At 33.8% G+C, this 24108-nt stretch overlaps 1 protein-coding gene across 1 annotated transcript; it reads left to right on the forward strand.

Moving 5' to 3' along the window:
- Positions 1-1253: 1253 nt before the first annotated feature.
- On the forward strand, positions 1254-22638 carry LOC103586146 (bifunctional heparan sulfate N-deacetylase/N-sulfotransferase 4-like; the record flags this gene model as incomplete). The annotated part of the gene is made up of 7 exons (XM_008567347.1): positions 1254-1350; positions 5724-5847; positions 7741-7915; positions 14321-14491; positions 15549-15658; positions 19093-19195; positions 21052-22638. Coding segments are annotated over 7 exons (900 nt in total), but the record flags the coding sequence as incomplete, so codon positions are not given.
- Positions 22639-24108: the final 1470 nt, after the last annotated feature.

The raw sequence follows: 24108 nt of genomic DNA on the forward strand, positions 1-24108 counted from the left end.
TGGTCTCTAGTATTTAGACATTTCAATATGAAAAGAAATTAGAATTGAAAATAAACTTATCTCAACCCTATAGAGAAAATATTTCCCAAATTAAAATATAGTAGCCTACAGAGAAGAGTCAATTGAAAGTGTCAAGATTTTCAAATTTATTAACCATGAAATAAAATTCTGAGAAGAATTGCAGACAATTTTATGCAAAGGCAAAATATAAGGTCATATTGAAAACAATCATTCTTTAGGGGAAATTTAGAGATGTGGTATTAGAAAAAGATGTGTCTAAAGAACTGATTAAAGTACATAAATAAGAACCATAAATTATTTTCATCTTATGTCAATTTTTAGCGTAGAAAATAATTGCTTTAATGCCCAAGGTATATGGGTTTTTTTTAATGTATTTTGTTTGGGAAAATAGTTTTGAATAAAATTATTGTATAGATCACCAATACTATAATAAAACGAATTTGGCAGTCAGTAAATATTTCAAGATTATATCATTTTCATTTTAAAGGCTTTTTTAATTCTCAAAAGTGTCACAATTTGGATGATAAATCTGAGTCAACCAAATGGAATGGAGAATGGAACATGAGGTGAAGGTTAGATGGTGATGAAATTGGACAAATGGATACATTGGGTATGTTGGGTCTGAAATTTCCACACCACGTCTGTACAGAAATGAAACATATGCAATGTAAAATATAGATCTAGAGCTCAAGTGGGAGATGGAAGCTAGAAATATTGATCTTGATGCTATCAGATTATGGGATGTGGCCAAACCATGGTAGTAGCTGGATTAGCAGAGAATAGCACATAGTATGACATGAAAAGGAAAACTTGGCCAAGACTGGAGTTCAAGGATGGCATTCCAGCCCCTAGGAAAAAAAAATATTAATGATTAGAGCAGAGCACAGATATCCGAGAAACTGTAAGTCAAACAAGGTTAAGTCAAGTTCAGGCCTCTGACATATAAATGTGAAATATGAACCCACAAATTGAGTAGTATCGTAGTATCTCACGGGTTAGAACCTAACCAAACACAGGAGATGATGATGGCAGGATTGACTTGATGCTGAGTTCCAGTAGAGAGGTAAGAGAAGTGCCAATCACTTTATTTGGAAATCAGAGAACCAGAGCATGGTCTAACTCCTAGCTCTTGGGTACTAGGCAAGAATTTGATCCTGTCTTTTGAACAACTGTTAGCGAACAGAGCCAGGTGTTCATTACATAGTAAGATTCCTTATTCATCCTTCTTGCAGAATCCATGTGATGATAAACGACACAAAGACATCTGGTCCAGAGAGAAAACTTGTGACCACTTACCAAAATTCCTCGTAATTGGGCCACAAAAAACAGGTAAGAATAGCCAGTCGTGCTTCCTACATTCTTTTTTAAATTATTGTTATAAAATATATTGTTATATGACATTTTTATTTGCTATGAGAAATATTTAGACATCTGAGCAAGTTCATTATTGGAACTGCTTTTCATCCTCTGGATAATCTTAATGGCATAAACCTCGAGATGACCTTAATTTTGCGCATTAATTAGATTTAAGCACTAAGTTGTTTTATTATAGATTTTAAAACTATTCAACATACATGTCAAATTTTTGAAAACTTTGAATATATGTGTCACAGTTGTGGTACCTGACTTTTAATTCTTACTTTTTGTGGCTTTGCCTAATTCATTCCTGAATTAAGTTATAATAAGAGCTTTAGCCTAATTCAAACTATTTTACACTGAATGTCAGCCTTGATTTTTTTTCAGAGCCACTACCATTATTACTTTCAAATATTTTACATGTATAATTTTGTTCTTAAAAAATAATCATTAGCTATTACTATTGTTTGGACTTATATCCTGATACACCTGAGTTCCATCAGGCATTTTTTTCTTGGTATTTTCTCATGTGCTGAAAGACAACTGTATAAGAATGTAATAAAAGAGAGTAAAAGTATTTCACCAAGGGGATGACACTTTCAATTAGAATATTTTATACTTTCTTCAGTATGTGACAGTTTTATACACTTTGCTTATATCCCAACTAATTAAAGTTTTTATTGAGTTGCTGTATTTTGAATTCACTACTTTGACTAGAAGTATTTTCATCAATGAGTGCACAAACCATAACACAAAACAGTCACAATAAATAGACATGGCCCAGATGAAGATATTTGTAATACAAGCAAGTAGATCATTTTAAAGGTCGTAGGCAAAATTTCTAGACTATTAGATATTGGTTGTTCGAATCTTTTCTTTCTCTAGGAATATAAATTATATTACAACAGTAAGTCAACACACGTGCAGTAAGGGAAAAAAGCATCTTATATTTTCATATATATCACTTTTTCTGTTGTTTAAAATGTGCATTAATTTACTGCCAATTCCCTTACAGCAGTGCTAACTCTGGAATTACTGCTAACGAAATAAACATTCTTGTGTTGTAATATTATGTTAAAAATTTAATTTAAAAACATATCCTCTATCATTTGTCATTGAATATTATTACTTCTTAGTTATGCTAGAAAATTACAGGTTAGTAACTATAAATCTATTTTTCCTTCTTGTTGTTTGTATTTATAAAGCCAATAAGTTGTACCTTTAGATTTTAATATTTGACTTACCACTATGGGAATGATAAAGCTTTTAGCTGGTTTTGGCTTTCCCAAGACAAACAAATAAGAAGTTAAAATAAAGAAATTGGATGAAATAATATTTTATGTGCTAGGAAAATGTTATTTTAATATGAAAATGGTTGTAATAATTCTTAAAATCCAATTATAGAAGTCTGAAGTCATATTTTTGTTCTTCGTATTGCTTCAGTTGGCAAAACTCCCACTGCTGTCTGAGACTGTAAATTCCCTGGAGGGCAGTCGCAGATAAATGCTAACAATCTGTCCTAAATGCAAAGTTGGCTTTAAACAACTTAAACTTAGCACATGCATCCCTTACAATAAATATGAGATACAAAAGTGGTCCTCAAACTCCTGTTTTCTCAGTTGTTGTGATGTGAGAATGCAGGGAGGTAGAATTTCACTTTGCCATTGCTGAGTCCTAGAAGAGATTCCTGTTGGCTGAGAGTGGTCAGGGAATGAGGACAGGAGAAGAGAAACAGACAGTGATCATGGTAGTCCTGGTCTTCAGATACTTGAAGTTTAAATCACAATCCCGTGATCCTTTGGACGAAGATGTATCCTGCATCATTCAGAGTCATATTTTGGCATTATCATTATAAAAGAGGATTCGTAATAGGATTAAATTTAGTCCAATAATTCTAAGAGCATAATTCATTGGTTTTAAATATCCAGAAGATCAGGGTTCCTGTTGTGAATGATTTGGCTAACTTACCCTGGTACATTAAATCTAAACAGAAGTTGATTGTATATAGAATAGAATAAAGTTTCTCTTATGGTCTTACAAGGTATGAGGTCTTTTTCCTCTTCTTCCACAAAATATTTATAACAAAGAAATTGAATAAAAATGAATAACAAGAGAAGATGAAAACATAGATAATAATAAAAACATATACATTGCAAGGGAGCGGGCCCAAATTTTATGCCTGATTATATGAATATCAAGCCACATGCCTCCTGTCCCCGGTTGTGAGTGCTTTCTCTCTCCTTCCTGTCAGATGTTCCCTGATGTCCCTTCAGCTTCCGGGGTCATGGAGGTGTAGGGTTCAGAACATAAAGGCTTTGACTTTCTGTATCCCGGGGGACATCTGGGTACAATTCTGTGACCATTGGGGTGGTTAAATATTTCTTCACACTACTGAGTGAGGTTATAAAGTATCTATTTTAGGATATTCAATAATAATTCAAAAATATTCCTTTATCCATGCCCTGGATCCATATACATTCAACAAACACCTTAGGGATGTTAAACTATTAATTTTTTCAGCTCTCTTGTGTGTCTCAGAAACCTCTCTCTCTCTCTAATGCTTCACATTCATCATTATTTAAACATTTTTATCTAAGTGCCATCTTAAAAAGTACTAACAAGAATACTTCTGGGTTTCAAGTTCCCTTCCAGCTACTACTCTATCTTTGATTCATTTCTTCACTCTGAAACATTTTTGTTTCTATTCTCACATTTTGTTTCTTTGAACTCCTATCATTTTCAGGAGCAAATCAGATCAGTTCTTCAAGACTGCTCTTATCCCTAATAACTTTTACATCTGTATTTTTCATTGTGTTTGAGATATTTCTTCTTCCTGATCTTCAGTTCTTCTCTTGCCTCTAAGTCAGTTCTTGACCAGTTCTGTCTCCTTCATTTTTTTTTAACACTGAGTTTGTATGACTTGATTCCATATTTGTTAATTCTTAAGTCTTTTAAAATTAGTAATTAAATCTTCATACAAGCATTTATTAATTTTTGTCATCCTATTTAACTATGAGCCATTCTAGATGTTTTAATGTGTCTTCCATCCAAGGGGATTAGTCCCCTTAGATCTGTTGTCACTTTCCTTTAGCTACTCATATTCAACCTTGATACTCACATAAAGCTGTGAGGATCTAAACAGGTAGCAATCTCATTAATACTCAAAGCAAAGTAGGCTTTGCTTGGATGAGCTTAATGCATATTAGAACAAAATGCCAATTTTCCGTTGACCTTCTCCACTATCAGGTCCCCAGCTGCAGTGGTTATTGTCCTGCCAACCCAACTGTGCAACTCATCTCCAGCTCTCCTAGGGCTGAGACATCTGACAAACCCTCCTCAGTCCAATGTGTCATAAGAGGGTTGATGTTATCAAGAAGAGAAGCCTTGATTTATGAGAGCAATGACGATCCAGTCACTTCTTGAGTCCTTTCTGCTGTAGATCCCAGTCTCTGGCCTGGCTTTGAGGAAAACAGGTTCAGAGATTGCATCTGAGGCTTCTGTGGTGTGCACACTAAGTGGATTCTGTCAGCCATCCTGTTTAGCCAAGTCCCTCAGTCATTAGACTTGATTGCCCTATCCGGCCAGGGAAAGACATTCAAGTGGCTGTCTTCTTGAATCCTGCCGTCCTCTTTCAACCTTGTTGAGCAACACTTATGTTTTTAAGGAATGGCCTTAGAATATACTTCCTCCTGGAAGCCCTCACTGATTTTCCAAGTCCAAATCACACATTTTTTCATATGTTGGAAGAGCACTCTGGTCTTCTGTCATTATGGCACCTGTCTCACTACGTCATAATTACCTGTGTCCTTGACCCAAGTCCGTTCATAAACTTTAAGTTTATTGAGGTCAGCAAGTTTGTTTTTCCTTATCAAGATTTATCACCAATCATTACTGCAGGACCATACACAGAGTAACATCTGTTGAATAGTTTGATTTAATTGATCTCACTTGAAGTGTTAATTGAAGGCACACCAGGTTCAGGTACTATGCCTGATTCCAGAAACAGAGAGTAAAGACACCTTCTGCCTTGATGCTTTAGCCCCTCACCTGACTCTAGAAACCAAGGATTTCTGAATTTATCCCCTAGCTGGATCATTGATCTGCTTTACTTTGGCTGTGAAGTAATATTAAATCAGGCATTTAGGTAAATGGAATCACAGAGACTAATAAAAGAACATTTAGATTGTTGTCATGTGAAATGCACCAAATTGACTTAAAAAAATTATTTTGATATTGGAAAGAATTGGTCTTTTAAATATTACTTTCTGAGCAAAAAAATATGCTAAAATAATATTTTTTCCATTATTTTATTACCATATTACCTTTTATTTTCTTTTTCATAATAGGAACAACTGCACTTTATTTATTTCTTCTTATGCACCCTTCCATCATCAGCAATCTCCCCAGCCCAAAAACATTTGAAGAAGTTCAGTTCTTTAACGGCAACAACTATCACAAGGGAATTGACTGGTAAGAAAAATAACAAAAAAGTACATTATTAACACATGCTCAATCACTGCAGAGCAATTATAGATGTATGCATGGCATCTGCATAATTACAGAATAAATTTGTTATGCTCAATTCTACCATAGTGAATTAGAAATTAATTTATAATAATGATATGTTTAATCAGTGTTGCCTATAATTTGATTTGGACAGTGCAATAATGATAATATTTTTCTGGTAAATTAATATGAGTGAATAAAACACATTATGGGATATTTTTCATCAGAATTATTCATAAGGATATTTAAAATTCTCTTTAAGCATATTATTCTTTTACTCTACCTAATTATTTTTTTTACTAAACACATAATTTGTCTTCACAATGATGCTTGAGGAAACAAATAAATCAGTAGGTTGTTTTATTTTATCCTCTGACATGTATCTTCATTAACCACATAAACTGCATATGTTACATATTAAAATATAGACTGATATTTGTCATGAAAATAATAACAGAACATTTCCAAAACCTTATCAATTCTAGTCACACACAGGAATAAAAGAGTATCTATTACCACTTGATAAATTATGAAAAATTTTAAAATCACAATATTTTCATAAACTAAAATAAATTAAGCCTGATACTGTAAATAATCTTCACTCTGGTGATTTTTTCTAGCTCCCTCCCAATTTTCCAAGAAAATATGGTCCTGAATTTAATTTAAAGGCAAATCTCACCTGAGGGAAATTCTCTGCAATGTACACATCCGCAACATGTAATTTTTGCGTCATCATTATGCATGAGCCTGTCCTTAATGAAAGACCAATTTTTTTTAGACACAGCTAGGACTAGGGTCAGGCAGGAGCGATGCTGAGGAGCAGCTCTGGCTTCCCATCATGAGTAGAGACGTGTCCACTCTGTATCTAGGATATTACTATTCTACCTTACTTTTAAAAGGCTACGTAAATTTTGGAATTGCATGCAAGTTAATAAAAGCAGAACAGCAATTTTCTCTTATCTGTGAGCTCAAATGGAACACAAATTGTTAAGCAGGAATGTAGATGAGACTCTTTACCACTCCACATTTGGGAAACATAGTAACAAATGTCAAAGAGGAAAATAAGTATCTTATATGAATTCTTAATTGCTCTCATTATTTATTTCTAGAACATTTGAAGGTTAGAGAAGTGATGAGCTGTAAGGAGGGTTACACACATAATTAAAGCCTTGCACTGAATTAACCTCAGAACATATTGATTCCATAATCTACATGCAGAGGAATGTTCCGATGGCATATGGAGGAGTGAACCTACAGAGACACCACAGGATCAACTGGCAGGAAATATCCCCTTAATTACTCTAGATAGACTATAATGTGTTCACATTGCTGCATACACTACAAATTTTGCAGAAGTTAAAAGGTGGAGAACAGCTATGCCCTAATCTGTTTAGTATTTTATAGCTATTCTGACTTACACATCTTTATGTTTTATGAACTTTAATCTCACTTTAAAAATTTCTGCCTTCAAATTTGCAAATATAAATGTACCATTTAAAAATATTAGCTAAGCAAGATAATGTAATTTGCTGTTGGACAGAGGTGAACAATATTTCTGGTTTTGGCTTTTGATAGTACAAAACATCAGCCCAAATATACAGTATTTTCCCTCTGTTCCTCATCAACCTACCAATTCATCTCACTCCTTCCCCTGTCCAAAATGGGTCATTAGAACAACAGTTTTTTGGTTTTTCTCTCACATTCAAAGTATACAGAATATTCACTATTTACACTGTTATAGCACAATAATTAGAAATTGGTATAAATAAATATTTTAAAAGTCCAAATTATTTCATATTCGGAGTATGACAAGGAAAAATAATCTCACATTAATGAATTGTCTTTCTCTGCCTTCAGGTATATGGACTTTTTCCCTACTCCGCCCAACATTACAAGTGACTTTCTATTTGAAAAGAGTGCTAATTACTTCCATTCAGAAGAAGCTCCCAAGCGAGCTGCATCTCTCATCCCAAAAGCCAAGATCATCACCATCCTCATCGACCCTTCAGACAGGGCATACTCATGGTATCAGGTAGGAGCAGTGAAAAATGCTGTTAAAAGCATGCAGTTGTAGCTTGAATGTAGGCAATGGCGAATCACCAAAACAAAGCCTAGATGCATGGGACAGTCAAGTGTAAAAACATTGAAAAAAATTATGAGAAATAAGAGCTGTATATTTAATTCATATCAAATTGAGCAAGAACTTTCGAGCATAAAATAACAGAAAAACATGACACATCAAAGAATTAATAGATTGCCTAAATGATATAAACATGTAAACTGTTGGTCTGTCAAAAGCTAACAAAATTAAAAGTCAGTATCTAGGGCATCTTTAACATCTACATGATAAATAGCTTAATGCCCTTAATTTATAAAAAGTTCCCCCAAATGTGTACTAAATTAATCACAGTAGAAAAATGAGCAAAATGAGTTAAAGACACAAACCATCTCTCTCACACACACATACAATGCTGTTCAACAATTTATGTGAAAAATGGTCAACCCCATTAGGGGTCAACAAAATGTGAATTATATTTAATATCTTGACAAAAATCATGATGTTTCTGTCTGCCAGCAAGAGTGTGATGAAGATTTTTAAGCATTCCAATAGAAGGATATATTAGGGATATTATTTAAAAACTCATTTGGCAATCATTATCAAGAGGTATGTAAAGATTCTTTTGTGCCGTGATTACTTTTCTGGAATTGATCATACAGAAAACTGCAAAGGGATGAACAAATATTTATGTTCATCACTGCACTATCTATAAAAATAGAAACAACTAAAGGAAAGGTAAATGATCAACAATATGGACTTGTGTAACACCAAAATGGAATATTCTGCAGCTACATTTAATTATGGTTTAAATCAATAAGATAAGAATTAAAATATTATGTTCATTCTAATGTGTGAATAGATAATCAAATAATCACAAAAATATATAATTAGATGTTGTGAATGTGCAGTGAGAAAATATGTAAAGGTGCACTGAGAGCATTCTCTGAGGAAATAAACTTTATTTAGACTTAAAACTGAAAGATGAGTAGGTGTTAACTGAGTGAGGTAGAAGGAAGGTGGGGAATAGGGGGTACTATATGTAAAGTGCACTAGGTATAAAGAACCATAGAACATTTAAAGAGCTAGAAGAAATTCTATGTGACTAGTGGGAAAAACCCCAGGTAGAGACCTGTGGGGGGTGAGGCTGAGAGGCAAGTGAGGCTGGAACTATGGGGCTGCCATTTTTTGAGTACTTGAAAGCCTTTAAGAAATGGTAGTCAGTGTGACTACCAGATTTCCTTTTAGAAAACAATATATCATAGATATTGAAATAATGGGTTGGAATAGGACTGATGACTATTCAGGGAAATCAAATTACAGATTATTCCAGTAGTCCTGCTGAGAAATAGAGGCAGCATAGACAAAGATAGTAAGCAGAAATTGGGTGAAGTAGGAGGGTTCTTCAAAAAGTTGGTGGAAAAATAGAATTAAAAGATAATATGAATACTTCCGTGAGCTTTTTGAAGTACCCTTGTATTAAAAAATCAAAAAATGTTTAGAGATTAAAATCAACAGAATTTAGGAAGCTGTGTCAAATATGAATCAAATTTCTGACCTGGGGAACTGGATGATGTTCATATATTCCATGAAAAAAAGAAGCACTGAGGAAGGACACAGGAGATGGGGGCGGGGTAAATATGCAGGTGATGATTATGATGTGTGGAATCTTATCCTAACCAAAAGGAACAGTAGCGTTACCTGATAGTGGGGAGAGGTCTGGAGTAGAGACAGAAATTTGTAAATCAAAGACATGGCCACAAAAATGGTGAAATTGCCTAAGTAGACAGGTTAGAGATGGAAAGTTCAGAGCAGGATGAGATAGCAGGAGAGACCAGAAAATACAGCCAGAGTAGAAGAAAATCTCCAAGAGTGTAGTAACACCAAACGAAGGGAAGAGAGCTTTCAAATGGAGGGGGTGACAGAAGTATCAAACAACTGCTAAGAAACCAGACGATCGGGCAAAACAAGACCTGAATTATTTTCATTGAGTTGAAAGATGTGGGTGGAAGTGGAGCCCTTAGGAACAAGGTGAAAAGAAGAAAGCTAGATGGATTTGATCAAGGAATAAGTAAGTAGGGATGAAGAAATAGAGGCAGCACTTACCAAAGATTCAAAAGACATTTTATTTTGAAGGGTGAAAAACAAGACATAAGTTTATTACGTAGCAGTTGAAGTGGGGTCAAGAAAGACGTGTTCTGTGATGGTGGTGATTTTAATTAAGAAGGAAAGTTTTCAAAGAAAAAGAGATTAAAGGTCCAGAAGAGTCAATCCTGTAATGGGAAATCAATCCTCTGAAGATCTAGCAAAGGATCGCTACAGGAAACAGCTTAGATGGGAGGGACACGTTCCCTCTGTTTCTAGAGATCTTAACTTTTTTGTGATGGGACTCTTCTGGCAGTCTGATGGAACTTACGGGCATCATTTCAGAAATATATTTTAAAAGCATAAAATTAAATACATAGAATTAAAAAGGAAATAACTATAAAACGTAATTATAAAAATACTTTCTCAATCAGTAATAAATTTTTATTTATTAAATTATCAACAAGTTCTAATGTTGTGTCTAATATTATTCTAATTTGAAGTAGCAGTCAGTATAAACAACATTTTAATATATATGACACACCTGTAATATGATATAAAAATAACTTATTTTTATTGGTGATAATATCACAGGAGTAATACTGTGGCTATTGTCTATATTCACAATGAAAGGAAATGCTCTAAATTTCATTTAGAGGATGCTGAAAATAAATAGGCCTTTTTTTGATGATCCAACTTTACAGACCCATTGGATTCCATCAACGGGGCTCTGTTTAAGAACCCCTGAATTGAAACTTGAGGGATAAAAGAAGGGGCAAATGTGCAGGCAGGTAAATTCAAACTGAAGTGACTATGATGGTCTCTCCTCCCTTTGAGAACTGGGACAAGTTAATCTGATGAGAAGGAAGGCAATAAAAAGGGCAATCATTTGGGGAGGTAGCTTGAAGAGAGAAAAAAAGGAATGTAAATCTTTGTGGAGGTGCAATAAAATTGGCCACAGAAATGTAAAATGTCCTACAACAATAATGGCCTAATTGAAGTTGGTGATCTTAAATTTATGGTGATAACAATATATTTATACCAGAATCCAAACTGTGTGAACACATTTTGTGTATGTGTATGTTTAATGCATGTAGAAATAGAAATTAATGCCACAATAAAGACTAAAGGAAATTTTTAAAGAGTGCAATAAGTGATTTTTACTTTTTCTTTCTTTTCTTGACTTTTCAAATGTCTTTAATAAGTACATGCTACTGAAAACAAATACTGACAGAAAAATATGACAGTGCAAATTCGGATTGCAAGCAGTTGGAGATCCAAATGGAAATCTTAGATAGGAAGCTAAATTTATACATTACCATTAGAACACATGAGTCAGTATTTCCCACGATACAAAAATAAGTCTTTCTCACTTTATGAAAATTCATATTGCAAAGTAAGAGAAACTTATTTTTAAAAATTGTGGCCAAAGCATTGAGATGTTGAGCCTTAATTAAAAGTTGTGAATTCAAATATTTGGGAGAAATGTTGGACATTTTTCTGGCAGAAAACATGGTCACTAGTCACTACTTAGAGCAGATTTAAATGAGTCTTTTTTATTTTCCTACATGTATTAAACCATTTAAATAAAAGAGAATCTACACAATGTGGGAGCTTCTCTGGGCCTGCTTTTCCAAATAAATTCTTTGAACATACAGGTTTGAAAGGAATTATTCTTTCTGATAATACTTTTTATTGCCATATTGCTGAGAGTAGGGCCCCAAACTGCTCCACATTTCAAAATAATGTGGCCTTTTACTTAGCTAGTCCTGTCTATTCAGTAAATACCATAAATCCAAAGCTCAGCAGGTATAATTCAGAAACTCCTACAAATGTCACCTGCCACTGTAATTTCTACTCCACATTTTTATAATGGGCCTCACAGAGGAGCAATAGGACTATTTTTTTCTGTAAAATATGTCTTTTCATGACTTCCTGGCCATATTTTTATGCTAATCTTCTTTCTTAGTTGGAGGAATATAAATAAAAGTTGGTGCTAAACTGGTGTATATCAATATAGAACAAATTAAGAACAATTCCTTACTATCACTGCTTAAAATAGAAATTTTAGCATTACTGTATAAATATGCACATAGTGATAGTATGGTTATAATTCTTTATTCAAGTTACGTAATTTCTACACATTTTGTTAATTGAGTTATATAATCTCTATATACTCAGTATAATCTGTATACATGTAATAATATCAATAAATAAACAATACTGAGAGGACTTCAAACATTTTATAAGTCCCACTGATCTACCACTCAATTACCCTAACCATTCACCATGTCCTACTCATCTTTACTTGCCTAGTTATTTAAATTTCTAACTCCCACATAAGGCCTGTTACTCACACAGAGACCTGATATTACACAATTGTATCAAGCCCCAGTATATTTCCAACCTTACCCTGTAATAGATTTTTTTCGTATTCACTTTTAGATATCTCACAACACAACTCCTTTATCCCCACACATCTCACCCACCTTCACTCAAACTTACCTTAGATGATAAAGTTCTCTTAGTTTTCATGTTTGTTTTTCTGATTATCAAAATCTTTCTCATTGCATTTTAGCTCAAAAGCTTCAGCCATTGAAAAAGATCCCTTTATTTTTCAGCCAGAATTGTTCATTGGTTTGCCTTTTTTTTAATTGCAACAGTTAATTGTACATATTTGTGAAGTACAGAGTTGAATATCAATACCTGTGTACAATATGTGGTGATAACGTTAGGATAATTTGTATATTCATAACTACACAATGGAATCGTTCTTTGTGACCCTTTAACAATGTCTCACGAATCCCCTCTCCTTCCCACTTGCCCACCTCTGGTAACCTCAGTTCTGTTCTCTCCTTTTGAAAGTTCAACGTATTATTGTGATTGTTGTACCTTTCTTTCTTTATTTGCTTATTTTTTATCTCCCACTTTATGAGTGAGGGCATGCAGTATTTCTCTTCCTGTGCCTGCCTTATTTCACTTAACATAATTTTCTCTAAGTTCATTCATGTTGCTGTCAATGGCAGTATTTCATTCTTTTTTATGGCAGAGTAGTATTCCTTTGTGTGTGTGTATATATCACATTTTCCTTATCCAATCATCCATTGACAGACATTTAGGTTGGTTCCAACTCTCAGCTCTTATAAATAGAGCTGTGATAAACGTGGGAGTGCAAGTATCCCTTTGACATGATGATTTCCATTCCTTTGGGTATATACCCAGCAGTGGAATTGCCGGATCATATGGCAGTTCTATCTGTAGTTGTTTGAGGAATCTTCATACTGTTTTCCATCATGGCTACATAATTTATAGTCCCAGCAACAGTGTAGGAAGGTTTCTCTTTCTGTGCATGGTGTAGCTGTCAGAGCAATTAACTTACACCATTAGCCAAATATACAACTTTATTACAATCTATTAATTTATGGTCTCCCGTACTATATATTTCATTTCTTTGAAGGTAATGACTATGTCGTGCTTATGTCTTTTTATTTCCAGAATCTATTGCAGGTGGTTCTTCTATAAAGGAGCTTAATAAATGCTTGCAAAATTGTATTAACTGTTAAATTCGTTTGTCATTGAGTAGTGCTCTCTCCTGCTTGACCAGTGATGGTTTGGTGTGGAAGGACTCAGAGGATTTGGTACTGAAAAGTAGAAGTGAAGCAGTATTTGGGAATTAGCATGGCTGGGTAGAAACCCCTTGGAGACTAGAAGAAAAGGACCGTGGGCAACGTCAATATGAATATGACACCTACATAAACATTAGGAATAGACATCTGCTTTCTCTTTACCCATAACACCTACCACACAGGGATATTGGGAAAATGTCAGAACCTGCAGGAGCAGCTGTTATGATACAATCAGCCCTGTAATATGTAGCCTGCTCTTTCCCATTTAGATCTCTTTTCAGCAGGCTTAATTTGTCTGGTCCCTGAAATCTTTTCATTTCTAATCAGATCCATGAAAAAAATTCTTGCACTCTGTCTCTGCCTCGTACCAAAACATTATAGACATGAATATAATCACAAGCTTATCTGTATGTCACTTGATATATAGTGAAGGCTTGTATTTTAAAATACTTTAAAATAAGCAATGTGCCAATGCCTGTTTCAATATATGAAGTTTTTACCATTTTTCATTCTCAAATCAAGTAGTTAACTGCTATTATTTTGTGAAATGAAGGAGACATATGCACACATGTATATATACACACATCAAACACACATGCACATGCACACCCACAAACATACCTACACAGGCAAAAAAAAACTAACTTTACAATTGGCTTTCTTATTAAAGCACCAACGATCACACGAAGATCCAGCTGCACTGAGGTTTAATTTCTATGAAGTTATTACAACAGGGCATTGGGCCCCATCTGACTTAAAAACTTTGCAGAGGAGATGCCTCGTACCTGGATGGTATGCAGTCCACATAGAAAGATGGCTAACTCACTTTGCTACTTCTCAGGTAATGTCCTGAAATTAATTTCTTCTGTTTATTTTATAATAATTATGTTGCACTGACACACAGAAAATGTGAATTAACATCGCTACAGATAGCAAGTTATAATGAGGCAATGATAAGGAGGAAAAGTGTATGTTAACATTTTTAATTTCAATAGTAGTATCAAAATGTTGTTGAATGACTCTGAAACATATTCCTGTGATCTTCTTTTGAACAGTAGCTGGTCACAAAGTAAGTCCTTATACAGGAGACATTGTTCACAGACAACAACTCCCAACTACTAGTAGAGGAGCCAGTAGACAATTTCATGGGACACCAAGTGCAAATACCTGCACGATGTCTGTCCTTTGGGACCCGTATAAAGAAAGATGGAAGTCATCACTAGACTGCCAAAATGGGAAATGCAATAACAGCTTCAGGAACATGGGATAAAACAAGAAAAGTGAATTTGAGGAAAGCACCCACATCCTTTATATTCTGTATTCCAGCTCAAGGCACAGTTGAAGCCCCAGGGGGTGGGCTTCAGCATTGACTTTTTTTTTCAACATTCTTCAGCTAATTCTGACATTATTGGGTAGTGAACCAATGGCCAAAAAGGCAGGAACAAACACTTCCTCCTCCCCACCCCACTTCCGTGTTGGTTTGTAAGAATAGATGGGTGATTTTTATCTGTGTGACTACTATTTCTAACCCCTTGGCTCCGAGGGTTAGCTCATGGGAATTTAGTAGACTGCACAGTTATCTGATTACACTACAGATGGAAAATCATGTTTCTACTGAAGTACTAAATCAGAAAGTATCTATGTTTATTTCTGATTCACAATAAAGTCAAGAGCTATAACTTGATAACTCACAAGAAATAATGCCTATGTCAAACTTTAATCATTGTTCATTTGGAAAGATGTAAGAATAGTAAACATTAAAATGTATTCTAAATAGTACATTTATTTTCCTATTCCTACTGACCTAATTTATTAATGCCATACAAGGTCAAGGGAGGCAGCTCAGTCTATTCAATTTAGCTGTGTTCTTCATAAAGCAACTATTTCTGACTTTACAGTTGCTAATTATTGATGGACAGCAGCTGAGATCTGACCCAGCTACTGTGATGGATGAAGTCCAGAAGTTTCTGGGAGTTACACCTCATTATAATTACTCTGAAGCTCTAACGTGAGTCTATTCTCATGCTTGATTTCATTTCCATTATTTGCCATCATAAATTATCACTGGTAGATGTGTGTATAGCATCATTAATGCTAGCTATGAATTTATACATCATTATACTATTCAAGAGCAGTCAATGGAATATTCTCGTCACTCATATAGTGTCTCTTTTCTGAATACCAGGATTACTTTATCTTGTAAAGTATTATCTTATAGGTATTTTATATTATGACAAATTTTTCTTTTTGTGAGCTTTTTCTCAATATCAGATCGATTAAGTAAACTTTTTACATGCCTCCTCTGTGCAGAACATGTCCTAGAAATTGAGATTACAAAGGTGAAAAACATAGTCTCTTCTTCTGCATAGTTTACAGGTTAGAAATGAAATGCTTTGGCTGTCATTCCCTCTGTGAAAGTGAAACATATTTAGAGCAGAATTGGGAAAGGAGTACATTCTTGTTTTATTCTGTATTTATTAAATTATTTATAACCAAATATAATCATGTATAATGTTCAAGTTATCTATTGTTTCATGACAAACCATCCCAAAACCTACTGGCATATAATGACAGCCATTGCATTTATGCTCATGGATTCTATGGCTCAGGAATCAGAACCCAGCCAGACGGCTCCTTTGCTCGTGATATGTGGGGTCACAGCTGGGAAGACTTGAATATCTGGATATGACTGAAACGGCTGAGGCCTGAAATTATTTGGAGGCTTCTTCACTCACATCTCTGGTGCCAGAATTGGCATGGCTCAGTGGCTCAGCTCAGTGGGGTGAACACTGTCCATGCAGCCTCCTGGGTGGCTTGGCTTTCTCACAGTGTCATGGTTGTGTACCAAGAGAGAATGATGTGTCCAGCCCATGGTCAAAAGGAGCCGTGGCCTTCTCTGACCTATTAAAGCCAGTCCAAATCCAAAGGGAGGGAAATGAGACTCCACGTCTTGATGGGGAGGGTCAAGGTTATTCTGCAGAAGAGAATGTGGATGAGAGACATTGCTGCAGTTACCTTGGGAAAATAAGATCGTATATTTGTGCAATTAAAAATGTAAAGAAGCAAAATAAACAAAAACAAAGCCTCCAAGCAGCCAGAACATACTTTAAAAGAGCATATACTTTACTCAAAAAAGACTCCCCCATGAGGTCTGATATAAAGCCTATTACGTTTTAGACAAAATTCTAACAAGCCTCGTTATATAATTTCCCAGTTCACAGCAGATTAGAATCAGCAATTAGACAATTAGAGAGGGTAATGGAGAGACAGGAAAAGCGGTAATAAGATTGGGTTTGTTCTTTATCCACTAAAACAACCCTAATGAAGTTTTTACCTACACATGGAAATAACACAAGGCATGCTCCTGTTGATTAAGTAGGCAAAGCTTCCTATAATATGATTTGCATTAATAGTTATTGATGTTGGCATATTTTCCCCTGCCTCTCAGCAGTAGTTTAGGTAATGGTTCTATCCTGTTTATTACAAATAGTTGCTTATGGTTCAATAAACCTGTAAAAATCATACTTTTGAAAGAGAGATTACAAACAAGAACAAAATATATGGTTTTTAATATGTCTCACACATCACAAAAATTAATAGCAATAGTGATGTTCAGTGTAATAAAGAAAACTCAAACAGCAACCAAATCATGTCCTAAAAGTTGTCTAGCAGTTATCTGAGAAAGGCTTTGCATCTTAATTTCACAATTTCATGCCTACTAAAATAAAGCCACAAAGCAATGAATTGATATAACTTAGAGAGGATAAATGCCCTTTGTTAGACTTAGGATATATAAAGTTGCCAATGCAATAAATGAAACCAGGAGAGCAAAATAATGTGGATTCAAGGTGATGACAACCCCATCTGAAAAATGACCTTCAGTATGCTGATGGCTCTCCTTCCTCAGGTTGTGTAAAGCTCTGCCTCACGACAGCTGCTGTGGAGAGCAGGGAGAGACCGCAGCCCATCCTGAGGCCTCTGCACTACCTGAGAGCAAAGGAGATGCTCTCAGCATGTGTATAAATATCTCCGGTTTGTTGCCAGAGCTGTATTTTACCTTAATGCAGTTAAATATTCTCATCCTGAGGCAGAAAATGCTGTTTAGGGCACCGTTATGCCAACTTCCCCATCTCATTTTACACAGGATGCTCGATTGTTCTTCCCCTTGGGAAATTAATGAAAACTAGAGAAAGGAATGTGATAGGCAAGGAGCAGATTGAAAAGTCTAGGTTGGAAACAACCCTGTCTTCCTTGTATCCATTTAGCCAGTGATGTATTTAATTTTAATTGATAACATGTACTAGGACAACTTGGATTGCAAGGATCAGGTCTCTAATAATAGGTCGAGCAGGGAACTGTGACGAAAACTTCCCTCTCCCCTTAAATGAGTTCACATATGTGCAGAGGCAAATTGCAGGTGCACCGGTATTACAGGAATGGGCCCTGGGCAACAAAATATTCTGCAACTAATTAACTTTACATCCCAGTCAATTATGCTTCATCCTTCTAAAACATCTGCTGAGCAACAAAAATGCAAACCTTTTCGATGTTTTATGCATGCAGCAAGTCCCCTAGCAATAAATTTAAAATTTTCCTTCTTATTTGCTTCATTCTTTTATTTTTCCTATCTAGTTAGTCCCAAACAAAAATCTGTAGATATTTGACTTTAAACAAAATAATTAGGCCACACATTCTTTCTTTTGTAACTTAGTGCAGCCATGGGAGCAAAACATCATTAGAATTTTCTTTAAGAGTTAGGGACCTGAATTATCTAATAAAATTATCTACCTTTGATAAAAGAGATGAAAAATTGCCTAATCTCCTACTCACCATTTGTACAGGCTGTGTTTCATGTTGTCTGAAACAAATATAATAAATTAGATTTTTACACTTTTAATTTTCTTTTGGAAATTAAACATTTTAAACTATAAAAAAAACAACAGTATTTTTCCAAAATGGAAGGTTTAATTCATGTTTATATTCAGAGAAGCATTCCTATATTATATTCAGCCCCTTTAATGTACACCATTGAATGATTTCCAAGAAGTCTGTTAATATATTTTGACAGGGAAATCACATTTATAAACAAATAAAATATCCAAAGAAGGTCCTCTATATATGAGATACAATTTTGATGGTTGGTCCTTAGTCTTTAATGAATTCATAGGTAAAATATGAAGCTAAAGTTAATAATTTCAACATAAAATTGGACTAAAGATGTATATGCATTTTCATTAGAGTAGAATTATTCAAATATATAATAACATAATTTCTTTAATCTCAATTAGCCTCTCTCAAATCAGCTAAATAAATATCTGTAGAAATGAATTAAATTAAAGCGATGACCATAAAAAGTACATCTTCTTTATCCAATTGGTGAGGCTCTTTCACTGGAAATTCTGTTACATAATTTATAATCATTATAGGTTTTATCTATTTTAGGTTTGATCCTCAAAAAGGTTTTTGGTGTCAACTACTGGAAGGAGGAAAGACAAAATGCCTTGGAAAAAGCAAAGGCCGAAAATACCCACCCATGGATCCAGAGGTAATATTTTCCTAATCTTTGAATTACACTAGCAATAATCTATACATATAGCTGTTTCAAAACTAGTAAGAAAAATTTTTCTTTCTTCTTTTGCCCTTTTTTTGCAATTAATAGTTTTCTATATCTTGATAAAAGATAAATAGAAGGATGGATAGATAGGTAGGTAGATAAATATAAAGAAAAAGAATTAATATATATTCCTAGAAATGGTTTGCTATTGGAATGTAGTTTAAACATAAATACTTACTTAAAAGTAACTCCTTTCAAAATATGTAAAGCACTTAAATAAATTGTTTACTAAACAAGTGATTTTGAGTAAACTATTACAAGCATTATAATTATATATTCAATATATGTATCCAATGATACTGAGCTAAGTAATGGAGAAGACTGGACAAAAGCAAAGACAAACAGTTATAAATCCAGATTTATTAAAGGCAGATAAATTAGTTATGGTCAATGATTTATAACAGGATGCAAAAAACAATGACAAACTAAATGACAAAAAGGAGGAAAATATTTCAATAGAAGTGAGGATATGAGAAGAAATGCCTTATGTGGTGGACTAGGGCTGGGAAACCAGCCAGCAACTGGCTCAGCCAGATATCATGAATATTTCTCCTACAGCAAGGTGGGCAAAGGAAGGATGGAAGTGATTCATGTATTACTATGGAAAAAGAAGGACCAGAATGTTCTTAAACTACACCTTTGAACTCAGTATGCTCAAAAGGGTTTCAGAAATCACTTTAATCTGCCAAAAAAATCAATGTAACATTCTCACTACTACTATAAACACCTTATCCCAAATTTGAAGTTTTTACAATCTGGTTTAAGGGAAGAAACATAATGAAACACCCGGCAAATGGCCCAGGATGTAATGTAGTTGTCTTAAATCCGTTTCCACAGTATACACAAAAGTTGCTAAGGGAGTTTTAGGAAGTAAGAGATTCATTTGTGTTAAACTATTGAGGAGGGCTTAAGAGAGATGGTGGAACTTTGACCAGATGGAAAATAATGTGTGAGCCATTGCTACCTGCACCTGCTCTGGGCAAGTGTTCACCTCCACTGTTTTATCAAAGAGACAGAACTATGTTTATTGATTTATAATATGAAGTCAGTGACATCCAGAAAGAAAGCCAATTATAAATGTTCCGTTTTCCAGAAGTCTTGGTAAATAAAAGATAAACATAAAACTAAAACTATTGATATATTTTATAATTTTTTTAACCATTTATCTAATAGGAGCCAATCTCTCCAGCTTGACTTGAAATATAAAATTACAAAAAAAGATTAAGCTTCAGAGTCCTTATAATATTTTAGAAGCAGTAATCTCTGAATAATTAAAAAATGTATTTTGGTCCTAAATAAATATAGACATATTTTATGTAATGTCTCGCATTATTTTTTGTAATCATGAATTTCAATTTTCATGATTATCTATGTTCACTTTTTATTTTTATTCTGTGGGCCAATTTTTAAGGAAAATGTGTATTTTTATCCACCTCACTTCTGTAGATTTGGTTCCTCATGAGGGTCCTACCTCATTCTTCCATATTATTATATTCCTGCCATCAATTTTTCTCTAAGTGTAGACTTCATGAATCCCTCAATAAATATGTGTCGTTAACAGTAGATAAGCCACAAAGGATATACCTGGACCTGATTTTATTTTACAGCTTTGCTTTGCCAAATCTTTTCAAAGGTTAACATGAGTGATACTTGAGGAAAAATACAAGAAATAGGTATTTTGTAGACACCTATACTGTAATAGAATTCCTTAAGAAATGTAGATTATATAACCTTGTATGGTGAACGAATAACTTCTTTCAAGTCTTCTTTTTCTTTTTGCTTTCCAGTCTAGAACTTTCCTCTCTAATTACTATCGAGATCACAATGTGGAACTGTCCAAACTGCTACATAGACTGGGGCAGCCTCTGCCCTCATGGCTGAGACAGGAGCTGCAGAAAGTGAGATAGCACTGGACACAAGAACCAAGGCTCTCCAGACACTTACTTTTATTATTAAATAGAAAAAGCAAACCCCACAACTTTTATCCCCATGATACACTTGTGATTGTCAACAGAGGACTGTGTGAATAAATTTCCTTCCTTTCGTAAAAACGAAAACTGTTATATATGCACGCATTGATAATTACTAGCATCAATTCTTGTGTAAGTTTTTAGGAAATAATGTAGGGTTTTGTGACTTTATCCAGTTTCTGGTATGGGGATCATAACACAACCCACTTTCTCTGTTAACTATAAGGTTTCAGAAACTGTGTATGACTCATAACCCTGATTATATGCAAGTGACCAATTAAAATTTTGAGGAAAACATAAGGACTGAGGATATCTATAAATGAAGTTAGCAGTAATCCAATATCTAAATTAAGGGCTAATGTTTTCCCCTTGATAATTTAGAAATGATTTTGCTTTTATTATGAAAAGAAATTATCTAACTCCATGTTCATTTTTGAACAATTATTATTTATGATATTTAGCTCACATATGTTTTCCTCTGTTGTTAATGCTCAGTGAATTTCTTTGACTTGCTAAAGAGGTTATGAAGTTGCGGCCTCCATGTTTCTTTTTTTCTATTTTCCTATTGTACGAGGGGACGATCTAAAAGTTTACATATTCCCTGATATTACTATTTCATCCAGCAGAGCATGCCATTCTCAGTGAACTTGGCATTATTGTCCAACAAAATCTTTTAGAATTTTCTGAGAAATGAAAGAGGGTGCAACTCTGCATAATATCACTATTACATGTGTGGCCATCTTTAAATGGGTCCAGAATCTTCCCATACTATTAACCTAGGCCTTTCCACTTTGACAATGATGCAGTATTTATATATTTGTTCACTATTCAAAGTATTAAAAAAGATATTATTGATAAAACGTGGAATGAAAACACCAAGATGTGTTCGTAGGTGTAGTAAGGCATTGCCTTCTACGTTGTATGCATCAATCTTTTAAAAGCATGGATTCTTCATATACGCCAGGACATCTACTATTGTAGAAGATTAAGTTTTTAAAACCTATTTTAAAAAACAAAATGTAATATAAAACTTACCTCTTCAAGCATCACAAAATCTTAACCTAAACCCAATTGCTCAGCTATGCCACCCAAAAATTAAATTCTAGAGAAGACGTGATGTTCTCTCTATCTTAGAATTATTGGTTTCTTTGGTTAATTGGAAGTTATTGTCATGCTAGTTGAATTTTTATCCATCTGTCAGTGATAATATATTAAGGCTTTGTTAATCTTTTCAGTGATACAAAAAAGTAAAATTTTAACAAAACAGTAAATCAGACTGACTTGGGTAACTTCACCCTTCAATCCATCCTTCCTCCAGAGTAATTTTTCTACAGACTATAGATGATACTACTTTTTCCTGTACTTTGGGAAACTGTACATGACATAATTAAAGAGCAAACTGAAGGTCTTTGCTTTTATTTATTCGTTTGATTCTGTCATTGTCCTAAGCAAGCAAATCAAATTTGGGTATTTTCCAAAAGAGAAATTTTTAGATATCTTATATCAGAATCCAATTTAGCATTTATACTTTATTAATATTTTTGTTTGTTTTCCTGTTGTTTTCTCAGCACACCTAGAAGCTCTTGACATTTTTTGGAAAATGTTAGGTTTTTCTTGGGCATCAGTTAATATAAATCACAATTACTTTTGTTGCTCCTCTGTTAACTGTGAGACTCAAATTTTCAACTTTGTTGTTACTTAGGTGAGCATGTGCTTAACTGCATTCCACTAAGTATACTAAAATCACAGTAATTGTGTGTTTCATGCTCTAACATTTGGTTGATTTGTTCACTAGTTTCCTCCTGTATACGTTCTAATTATTTCTTTCTTGAAATAGAGATAAACTTTTATTCCCAGTGGGATAAAAGATATTTATAGAACAAATGGGAGATATTTTTCTTATCAAGTAAAATGTATGTAACTCAGCATTCTCTAACCCATCACCAGATTTGTTAAAATGTAATTCATTTTCTGTGTTTTCTTATGTTTTTCTAAATAATGTGTACAGAATCATTTACCTACCTACAAATAACTGAAAGCAAAATTTCCCCAAACTCAACTATTCTCTTCTCCCATGTTTATATCAATCATTGTGTACATTTGTTTTATTAAGTTTGATAATAAAGACAGTGAAACATATTTTAACTACATAATTAATCTTCATCTTACAATAAACAATGTATAGGGACTCTGAGTTATTAGAAGATTATAGTAAATCAGGAAAAATTTCAATTTTAAGAATATATTAAGTTTTCCAGTTTTTACCAGCTGGCTACTTCAGAATTGTTGAGTCAAGATTTAATGAATGTAATTCTTTAAAATTTTAAATGAATTCTATCTCATGGTTTTGAATGACATATTATTTTTAAATTTTAAAGAACTCTCTAAAATCTTTAAGTAATCTAATTTCTCCTCTTCTTTCCTTCTTCACTCCAATTGCCTAACTCACAAATATAATTATTAATCACTTCATATTGGTAATGATATGAACAATATTTGATTGTAAATCTTCATCAAAATAACATATATGTTTGTCAAATGCCAGTCTGTAAAAATTATATTACAAAATTTATCCAAAACCAAAATTTGTTTTCATTTAAGAATTTCTCACTAGTAAGAAAAATTTATACTCTTTCTATTACTATTTTTTTTTTCTAAAAAAGTAGCTTTGGGTTAAATAAGAGGTTTTATTTGCATCAGCCTTAATAAATCCATCTTAAATTTAACTTATGTAGATTTTGTTCCTCTATATCACTGTTTTACTGTGATATAAAGTGACCCAATTACCACGAGTATTTATTTATTTTTAATTATACAAAAAAATTAGACAACACAAAGAATTTATAATGAAATAATATCTTAAAAGCTCTCTTT

Source organism: Galeopterus variegatus, unplaced genomic scaffold (genome assembly GCF_000696425.1).
Source record: "Galeopterus variegatus unplaced genomic scaffold, G_variegatus-3.0.2 Scaffold2, whole genome shotgun sequence".
Lineage (NCBI taxonomy): Eukaryota > Metazoa > Chordata > Mammalia > Dermoptera > Cynocephalidae > Galeopterus > Galeopterus variegatus.